The sequence below is a fragment of the Musca vetustissima genome, unplaced genomic scaffold (genome assembly GCF_032173495.1).
Source record: "Musca vetustissima isolate MV318-11 ecotype Yass unplaced genomic scaffold, APGP_CSIRO_Mvet_v1 utg26523, whole genome shotgun sequence".
Classification (NCBI taxonomy): Eukaryota; Metazoa; Arthropoda; class Insecta; order Diptera; family Muscidae; genus Musca; species Musca vetustissima.
The window spans coordinates 2,982-13,378 of record NW_026884052.1 but is presented as its reverse complement, the minus strand read 5'-3'; the positions used below and the strand labels follow the sequence as shown (position 1 = coordinate 13,378).

The 10,397-nt window shown below is 34.9% G+C and overlaps 1 protein-coding gene across 1 annotated transcript; it reads right to left on the bottom strand.

The window, feature by feature from the left end:
• Window positions 1–221: 221 nt before the first annotated feature.
• Window positions 222–5,764, bottom strand: LOC133331046 (lysoplasmalogenase TMEM86A). Its single transcript, XM_061539449.1, has 5 exons — window positions 5,717–5,764; window positions 971–1,137; window positions 708–898; window positions 422–639; window positions 222–365 (listed from the first exon to the last, which is right to left on the bottom strand). Exons 1-5 carry the CDS (start codon window positions 5,735–5,737, stop codon window positions 222–224), a joined length of 741 nt encoding a protein of 246 aa, XP_061395433.1. The 5' UTR covers window positions 5,738–5,764.
• Between the last annotated feature and the right edge of the window lie 4,633 nt (window positions 5,765–10,397).

Genomic DNA, 10,397 nt, shown 5'->3' with positions numbered 1-10,397 from the left:
TAAGTGGATTTGAACAAACATTTCAACTAACTACAAACTAGTTAACAAGGTTAGGTTAAGTATTTTTTTCTTTAGGATTTTTTTCTTGTTTTAAGATAATACACAGGTTATGGAAGTATTTCGGTTACATTTTTGTTTGGTGGATACGAAAAGTATTTTCTTTTAGATTATACTTAATGTTGTGTTTCAGAGGAAGTTTTGGTTTAAATCAGTCTTCTTTTTTATTTGACACGACGACGAACACTGTTGTTGTTGCGGCTCATCTTCTTGGGTGACATTTTGCCGGGCTTCTTTTTCGAGATGTCAGTGGTCGTGCTTAGAGCAATGCCAAATTGAGCTGCATAGTAGGTGATCATGATCCAGAGCTATAAAAGAAAAAACATTAAAGTTCAAATTTCCCTAAGATATGTTCAAAACCTACCCTTGCATGGGGAATTGTTATCAGGAACATATCGATAGCAATCATGGCATCGGACATAACAAACAACACACTGCAAATTCCACACAAAATATAAATCGGAGTTTTGTGGTGTACAGCACGGGCCAGGGAACGATAACACATTGTCAGCAGGAGGAAACCATAGATCGGTAGGCCGACAATCAAAACGCCCTCAAGACGACTGCCAACCAAGCCAATGCCTAAAAGGAAAAAAATACAATATTCTAATTAAATCTGTAAAAATACCACCAATTTGTTTCTCCCTTACTTAAACCCCACAATATATAAATCGGTATTCCCAATTTCCAATTCAGTGGCTTAAATCCGAATGCTGATATGTAAAAGATTTGAGCAACGGCAAATGAACCCATGCCATGTGGGAACAAATCAATATTGAGCAAAACATCACCACCACAGGAGAAAATCAAACCAATGAGTATCAGTTGGGAATATTTGTATCTGAAATAAAAGGAATAAAATTAAAATTTAGATTTCAAAAGAAGGACGGATTTTAAACAAAGATATACTTACTGTTTGTTGAAGGCGAATCCTTTGATTAGCACGAAAAACATCAAACTGACAATGGGAGCACATTTCAAAATGGTTGTCCATAATTCACCATGGGGATCTCTCACGAAGACAAAGTACAGTACCACAAAGTTGAGAAAGGGGGCCAAATAAAGGGCTTGACTTTTACACTGGAAAAGATTAAAGATAATATAGAACATTTTATTCAATGATTTTCAATGATTCGGCTGAAAGCCATATATGTCCAGGAGCTATGGATTTACAATTGATTTTTTAAGTTGAAGCATGTTTAGTTACAGTAGCACTAAGTGTCATAATGCTACTGAGGCGAAAAACGCAGCGTATAGACCAACACTGCATATAGTAGCAACACGTAATACGATGGGAAATTATCGGGAGAAAATAAGAGAGGAGAAACGTATTTTCAGAAAAAAGAAGAAGGAACAAGAAAAACGTTAGCGGGAGCAAATCAAGATGTACAGAAGACACAATGAAGTCCGGATTTGGTGCAGGCACATCCCCCTGTAGTGATGAAGGAGGAAACCTGGTGACAGATACAGACAGCGTATTGATAATCTGGAAGGAGGAAGGAGCTTTTCAAAATAAAAGCTTCTGGTATCAAATATTGGCGGTGAAGATAATACCCCAGAACCAATAAGAGATGACGGCATGGAGTAAATACCACATAGCCAAGGTGAGGTCAGAGTAGCAATTAATCGGCTGAAGAACAATAAAGCAGCAAGTGCCGATGACAGCCGAACTATTCAAGACCGGTGGTCAGATGCTGGTCAAGAGCATGCACCAGCTGATTAGTACAATTTGGCCAGAGGAAGTCTCCTTCCCATTGCATATAAAGTGCTATCCAGCGTGCTGTGTGAACGACTGAAGCCATTTTTGGACCATACCAATGCGTCTTCAGATGTAGCAAATCGGAAGGCCACCAATCCGATTGAAAGATCAATTAGAAGAAAACCTCTTGGAAATGGTCTTTCAAATTGGATGAGACCGACGCGCCTGGAAATCTTTTTAACCTCGACCTATGGAACAAGCGTTCTGTCATAAGCTAGCTAAGTAGGTTGATGTTTGCTATTCAAAATGGGATATATTAGCCCACGTTTTGGCATAGCCTCCATATATGCGTCCCTCAAATTAATCTATCCACTAAAATAATAATACAGGAATTATTTAGTTTTTACCAGCATTTTTCCATCGAATTTCAGCCTCCATATAAAGGTCCCGATATTTTGAAACTTTTAGCCAATTTTCCACTGAAGTTGTTATAATTGTCATACCCTCAGCTCTATGGCTTCTAGGGGTATATACACTTTGATACGCAAGAATGTACCTCATCGAAATATTGGTTTGTTTCTTTAAACCAAATCCGTTTCAGACAATTGGAGACAATGTAGTCAATTTACAAATGTCCTCTGTCTATCTGGCCGGCTGGTGCACACGATAACTCTCGAAGGGTGTAACCGATTTCATACAAACTTTGTACGTTGTAATATTTCTTAAAACATAACTCAAGTTCGAAGATGGGGAATATCGGTCCACTCCTTCTGGTACCTAACCTTACCTAAGTTCTGAAAATTTGATAATCCAATAACAATGGTTTCGAAAGTCCGATTTTATATCAAATATGCACATAGTAATATTTCTTTTAAATTCAAATCAACGTCGAAGGTGTGGGCAATCGTTCACTCCTTCTGTTACCTCTCAACAAAATGGTCAAAATTTTGCTGAAAATTCATTTTATAATATCATGCGAACGGTCTTTCCAATTTGAACTAAACTTTTTTCAAACGTACAATAAATTCTTAAATGGGGTCAACTTCTTCTGGTACCTCTCCAAAGGTGGTCAATTCTTTGATAAAAAAAACAAACCATAAGCTGGCGATATATATTTGTCGGCAATACCTTTGACACTTTTTTACTTGTTTCAGTAGATGTTTTGACTTAGTTGTGACTTATAAAAGTTCCGGCCTATTAAAGTAATGTGAGTTTGGGCCCAGTCTAACGACGTTATCACAAGCTTATCTGCTAGTAGTTATATTTGCTTGTTTATCGTTCAATGATCGTTCATTATATCCGATTCTTTTTTTAAGCATTAATATTACATATTCTGTAGTTTTAGAACTAATGTATACCTTATAAACTCTGATCAATGAGACGTCTGATATATCTTCGGCTTACATTAGACGTATTGTTCATCTGCTTGAAATCGAGATAACTTACAGATCATATGATCTGGCAGCGATGACAGATTATTCAAATGCAGCTCTTGTAATTTTTAATGGAAGTTTCTAGGAATACATGAAATTATGGTTAAAATCTGAAAAAAGTAACATGCGAAACGATTGTTCCTTCTAAGTTAGACTGTAGGACCCACAGAATTTTCCTTAACTATCCTTATAATAGTTAATAAGATTTCATACAATATGTTCATTAATGGCGCCCTTAATCCACTTTTTTAAACAGATTCTTATTACCAACCGAATCCACGGAAATATTTTTTTATGTTTGAATAATCAAATAGCTACCATATCTACAAATCCATAATAACAGTATAAAAATAACAGCGATTAGATTAAAGACCAATTAAAGATAATATTGATAAAATGCACCCCAACAGGTCTTGCAGAGCTACAGCAACAACTTATTGAAAACGATAGTGTTAGCGCGATACGCCTGCCATAAAAACAATTTAGCTTGTTTTTTTTTTGTGGTTTACATGTGGACTGGAAATTTCAAACCAACGGAATTGACTATAGTTTGACATTTAATTGGGTATAAAATTTCCATGGACGTGACATATCTCCCATGTAAAAGCCTCGATAGATTTTTGGTATTTTGGGGTATAAAAAGTTTAGCGCGTTTGACTTTTTTACTAAAACTGAGATCGCATTTATTATCAATGTTCGATGAATATTGGAAGTCCTTTTTGATAAACCCATATAAATTATATTTTATATACAAATTGTGAATATTGTATAATTCCGAATTCCATCTCATATCAAGTTTATTATAATTTAGCACCCCTCAAACACATAAGCACTAATTTCCGATATCTCTTTCTCATTTCCATTATACAGATTCAAAAGTGATCAGAATTCCAATTATATATTTTAGTAAAGATCTACAGGTACCAAATATGGTTTAATTCAGCACTTTAATGGTAACTTCATAATGCCTCTCTCATATAAGTCCTGCTCTCTATTAAAAAAAACTCTAGTAATCGATTATCACAATCCTCCCACCCATTTTTTTTATCATTAAAGACATTTTGCAATGCAAGAGAAAGATGATTTTCGGTTGGTGCCAAGTCCGGACTGTATGGCGGATGGATTAAAACTTCCCAACCAAGCTCACGAATTTTCTGACGATTCACTGTAGATGTGTGTGGTAGACACCTCTAATGCTGGCCGTTTTTCTTCAATTGCTATCTTCAAACGGTCCAGTTGTTGGCACTATGGATCAGAATAAGAATAATCCCCTTGTAGTCCCACCAAATGCGTAGCAGAACCTTCCTGGTCGTTCTTCCTGGTTTAACCACCGTTTGAGGTGCTTCAACGCTCTTTGATCACGACCGTTTTCACACAGGGTTATCGTATCTGATCCCTTTATCATCTCCAGTCACCATCCGTTTAGGAAATGGGTCTATCTAATTCCGTTAGCCATTTTCGTTAGTCGAAATTCGATCCATTCTATTTTTTTCTCTTAATTGGTGTGACACCCAAACATCGAGCTTCTTTTTGAATCCAGTTTTGTGTAAGTGGTTTATGGTCGATTTTTAGCTCCTGGGTCCATTTTATAACTCCTGGGCGATGTTACGACTACTAACATGCTGGTAAACTTCGATCATTTCTCTGATTTTATCGACATTTTTGACGACCTGTCTAATGGATTTCTTTTTCCCCCTTTTGTACATCTTTCGAACCCACATTCCAAATTTCAGAGTTCTATGTCTTCGCGTTTTTTAACACAAAATGTGCCAAATTTACTACATTTTAGTACTTTCCGTACCCTTATAGTTCGAATTTCCAAAAATCCAGACTTATCTCACGACTGCACATCAACAACAACCCACATTCCAAACTTCTCATTTAGGTACACATTTCGCTTTAAAACTTACAGCACTTGTTAATACAAAACCGAATTTATCTTCATGACCCGCTCAGAGGCATCTCCAACGACACCTCTTACAACCAAGCATATCCTTCCATTCGTTATATAAAAGCTTTTTTCATCTACACATCTTTTTTCGTGAAAAAAGCTCCACTCTCTTACAAATCTGTTATTATTGCACAACTACGCACAGACAAAACATACAGACGGACAAGGTCAAGGACGCACAGAAAAACATAACTTTTTGTTTTTCCAACTTCAACAATAACAAAGGCACAAAGGGCGCGCACGAAACGAAACCTTGTCTTAGAGCAAATTTAAAAAATGCGAACATAAATCACAATTAAAGTGAATAGCACATCCGAAATAAATTGCAAATAAAATTAGGCAAACGGGGTTTTTCTGTAATTGCAACACAATTTCGAAAAATATCCACAAAGCATGCAAAGGTTGAGGAAATCCATAGAATTCCGGGCGATTAATTAGATTAGCATTATGATTATTGTTGTAATGAATTTTGAAAGCCAATAGCAGTTTAAAGCCCAAACAAAGCAATAATAAATACAAAAAGAAAAATTCTTTGGATACCCGTACCTCTGCATGTTGCGGATGATGAGGACTTACAAGCTGAATTAAATCCGTCATTTTGTAAATTTCCGGTAATGATTTTCCGCAGAAAAGCCCAGTGCTTTTTTCACTAGAGACAATGTATGCAAAATTGCGTGCAGTTTTGTTGATGTTTTCTTTTTTATTTATTGTTTTCAGTTCAATGTAAAACCGAGATACTCAAGTGATTGACCCCACTCGCAAACACAAAACACGCACACACACGTACCCACAAACACGTTACTCTAACAAATGATTAAAGCGTGCCTGTGCTGTGCGAACGACGAACTGTTTTACTAAATTGACTGCCACCGACTAACTAACATAGCTGCGGACTACGGCGAAAACTCTCACTCATGCATCTAATTAGTGCCAAAGGTCTGGCTGGCTGGCTGTTTGCCTCAAATATGTTTTTTTGCTTGAAAATTCCACAAACAAATCTATATACATTGTATGTGTTTATCTCGCTCACGAGCCGGTAAGTACACTAGCCACCAACAACAACAAAACAGAGCTTTACAGATAACAAACAAATTTATGTGTTGGTGAAGGTTTGTTTTTGTTTGAAATGCGTTTTATTTTTCTGCCTCCCGCCCTATCACAATCGCCTAACGATTCTCACTTGGGATATTTTGTCGAACCCACTGAGAAGCTCTCTTGGGGAAATTAATTGAGAGAAAGTTTATATTTGTGAGAGATTTGTTATGAATTTTTGTTATTCTAAGAGAAAGCTTATTTTATGCTTCAATTGAAAGTTTTAAAATAATGTAAACAATCAACAGGTGGAGCAAAGCTTTGACTAATATTATGACCTACATATATGGGTTGTAATTGATAGTAACGACCACTATATTACTCTACATCATATCAATACCCGCTAGAAATTAAAATGACAATGAATTGTATATAGATAGTTCCAGCACTAGTAAAAAACCTTTAGTAACTAGTACTAATTTGACAACAAAGAATAAAAATATTACCTTTTTATACGATATTAAGCGAGAATGAGTTACTTACGATATTAAAGAAAAAATCACACAATTTTAGGTGGTTGCTCTGCAAACATGAATTGTTCTTCTCAATGATTGCAAGTGTATTTAGATATAAATTAATAAACAAAAACACAGAAGGCTAAAACAAAAGCAACTAAAATTACAAAGATAATAAATGACGAATAACTTTTTAAAAATTTTACAAAAATCTTGACATAAATAATAAAAAATGGAAAATGAATTTTACTCTATTTTTGATTGGACAAAACTGAAGCAACTTTTAGTTGATTTTACGGTTATAAATACTATGTTTGGGTTTCAATACTTATTTCGATTATTATAGATTATTTTTAAAAGGATTTTATTACTGGAAAAAATATATAAAAATGGCTAGATACAAATACAATACACCGATATAAGTTGGTTTTATTGTAACTGTATCAGTAGTGACAGTTCATCACGGAGGGAGGCCGCGAGAAATATCAGTTGTCATATCATTAAGAAATGCCCAATTAAGTGTTCAACGGTAATGGGGAGAGGGTTATCGTTGGATACAACCTCAAGAATGGAGCGTGGACGAGATGCGGTAGCAGGTCTACATGTCCAGAAACCAAATAAATGAGCTGTACCAAATTGCATCCAATTCGGATCATAAATGCGACCTGTGCTTTGTTTACAATTTAACATGGACAGACAGACCAAAATACAGCATATTCTTAAAAAAAAAAACAATCTCGTTTAATTTTGCTTGTTACAAACATATACACAATGACATAGTATTCTGAACCACAGTGTAGTGAAGGATATAAAAGTGAGTGCATGGAAGTGGGCCAATAATTGTATTGGGTTGATTTTCGATTTAAGCATGTCCGTCCATATTAAATTGTAAACAAAGTACAAGTCGCACTTATGATCCGAATTGAATAAAATGTGACACAGGTCACAATCGGTTCAGATTTAGATAAAGCTCCCATATATATTTTCGTCCTATTTTATCTAAATAGTACACCAAACTCCTAATATTTATTCGATTGAGACAAAATCAAGGTCATAAGTTCTGTTGAAATCGGTTCAGATTTAGATATAGCTCCCATATATACTTTTGTCCGATTTTATGTGAATGACACACCAAGCTCCCAATATTTGTTCCATTGACACACAATTTTGCCCATAGTATTGAATTAGGCACATACTTATGTTTGCTAAATTTTGTTGAAATCAGTTCGCATTTAGATATAGCTTCGTCCTATTTTATGTGAATGGCTCACCAAGACCCAATATTTATCCCATTGACACAAAATCTTGCACAACGTACTGAACTAGGTCCCGGTTGATGTATGCGATGTTTAGTTCAAATCGGTTCAGATTTAGATATAGCTCCCATATATAGTTTCATCCGATTTTATTTGAATGATGCACCAAACTCCCAATATTTGTCTGAGTGAGACAAAATTGTACACAGCGTACTGAATTATATCCATACTTATGTATGCGATCGTCCGATCTTATGTAAATGGTGCACCAAAGTGCCTATGTTTTTTTCGATTTACACGAAATTTGGCAGAGGGCTTTAAATTTAGTGTAGAGTGATGTGTATGCAACGGTTGTTCAATTCGGTCCATGTTTACATATAGATCCGATACATAATTTTCCTCGATTTCATACAAATAGCACACCAAAGACTCTAAGTCTGTCTGTTTTACATGAAATTTTTGACCGATTTCAGAATCTTGTGTTTATTAATTTTTTTTATGGTTTCAAATATCTATGTCGCCCGATCCCATCTCAATGGTTCTACAAAGATGCTAAAATCTAAAAGTTGCTTTAATTTTTACCAAGCAAAAATTGGGTAAATTTATTTTTTTAATATGTTGTTTTTTTTTCAAAGCAAATAAATTACGTCTTTACTTCTGAAAATACTTTATAAGTTTATTTTTTTAAAAAAAAATTAGAGGCCAATAATTCAGTCTGCAATTTCAATTGCTTTAGTTTTGGCCACCAGTGTATATATTTTCGTCCGAGCCTGGAATGACATAGACATAACTCACTTATATATTTAGACCGACTTTTTGTGAATTATTACATTTTTTCACTGTGCGCTGAGCTGCAGCATAAATCTAGCATAGGTTGCAGAATGAAATTTGTATGGATTGATTTAAGTCGGTATACATGTAGATATAGATCATATATTAAGTTCGTCCAAATTCAAAATGTGACGTCTGTCTGTTGAATATACCCAAAGTGGTGAAAGGTATAATATAGTCGGCCCATACGACTTTACTACTTTCCTTTTTGGTTTCGTGGGTTATTGTTAATCGCTAGGTGTTTCTTGGTCGACCTCTATTTCGCGATCTTTGGAGATTCTATTCAAGCGAATATTATAGCTTGGTTTTCCTGGATATATGTGAGCTTCTCCATTCCCCGAATAAAATAATCGAATTTGAGACTTATGTAAATAGCTTTTGCAGTTTTAAGAACATTGACCAGGCTCAGCCCAAAAAATTACGCCTCAGGATTGAGGGTATTTAGAAGAATCTATATGTTTTTTAAAATGTGTTTATAAAATATCGGTACAATCGTAATGTTACGAAACATTAACAAACCCGCACATATCATGTAGCGTGCAAATTCCATACGAGAAAAGCTCCCATATAAAGCTTTTCTGATAATGGAGTTTGCGCCCCAATGCATATCCTGAAAAATAAAAAAGCTTTTCGCACATAAAGAACCTACTGACACATTTGGTCAGTTAACAAATCAGCATACAGTTCCTTTAAAGCTGTACGACAAACAAGTTTATATCACCAAAGGCAGGTCCTGAACGAACGAACGAGTGAGTGTAGGTGTGTGTGTATGTGTTTATTAAGACCAAAAAAGTGACAATAAAATTACAAATAACAATAATAAATGTTATATTATATTATAAAAATTGTATATGATAAATATATATAACAAATAAATTAGAAAAAGTCAAATAAAAGGCTATGAAAAAAATGAAAATAAAAGCGAATAAGAGGAATTTATGAAGTTTTCAAGTTGAAGTTAAGGATGAACATTGTGTGTGTATCCTTAGTTTTTCTCTGTGAAGTATACACATGACCCTATTGCACTGAAATTCGATTAATGTACCACATTTTTTGCAAATAAGGAAATTGCAAATGTCCTTTGGTGTTAATGAAATCTATAATTGGATTGCCTTTTGTCAATGTAATATATTCTCAAGATATTGTCAATAAAAATGACCCTCTATTATTTTTGGGAAAAGGCCATTTAATTTGTCCTTTTCATTTCCTTTTTTAAATTCTCCTCAAATTTAACATTGAACTTGGAAATGAAATGAAAATTTGCATTGTTAGATGCAAATTGCAAATATGCATATTATATACAGATGTATGTCCCAACATCTACACACATCTATAATTGTAATAGGTTTCTAGGTGTATATTGTGTGCAAAAAAGTGTTCGAGTGTACATGTGTGTGTTGGTAGCCCATTGTCTCTTTCATCATTCACCTTTGCTGTACATATGTATTTCTATTTTCTGGTCCATAAATTTTCATCGGTTTTATTTCTTGGTTTGTTTTCTGTTCCTTCAGTTTTTCCTTTGCCGGTTGTCTGCTTGTCATCATCTGAAGGACCACTTAAACGGCTCTTCTGCTGTCTCTCTTTGTGTGTGCTACTGCTGCTGGATTAGGTGATCCAAGACTG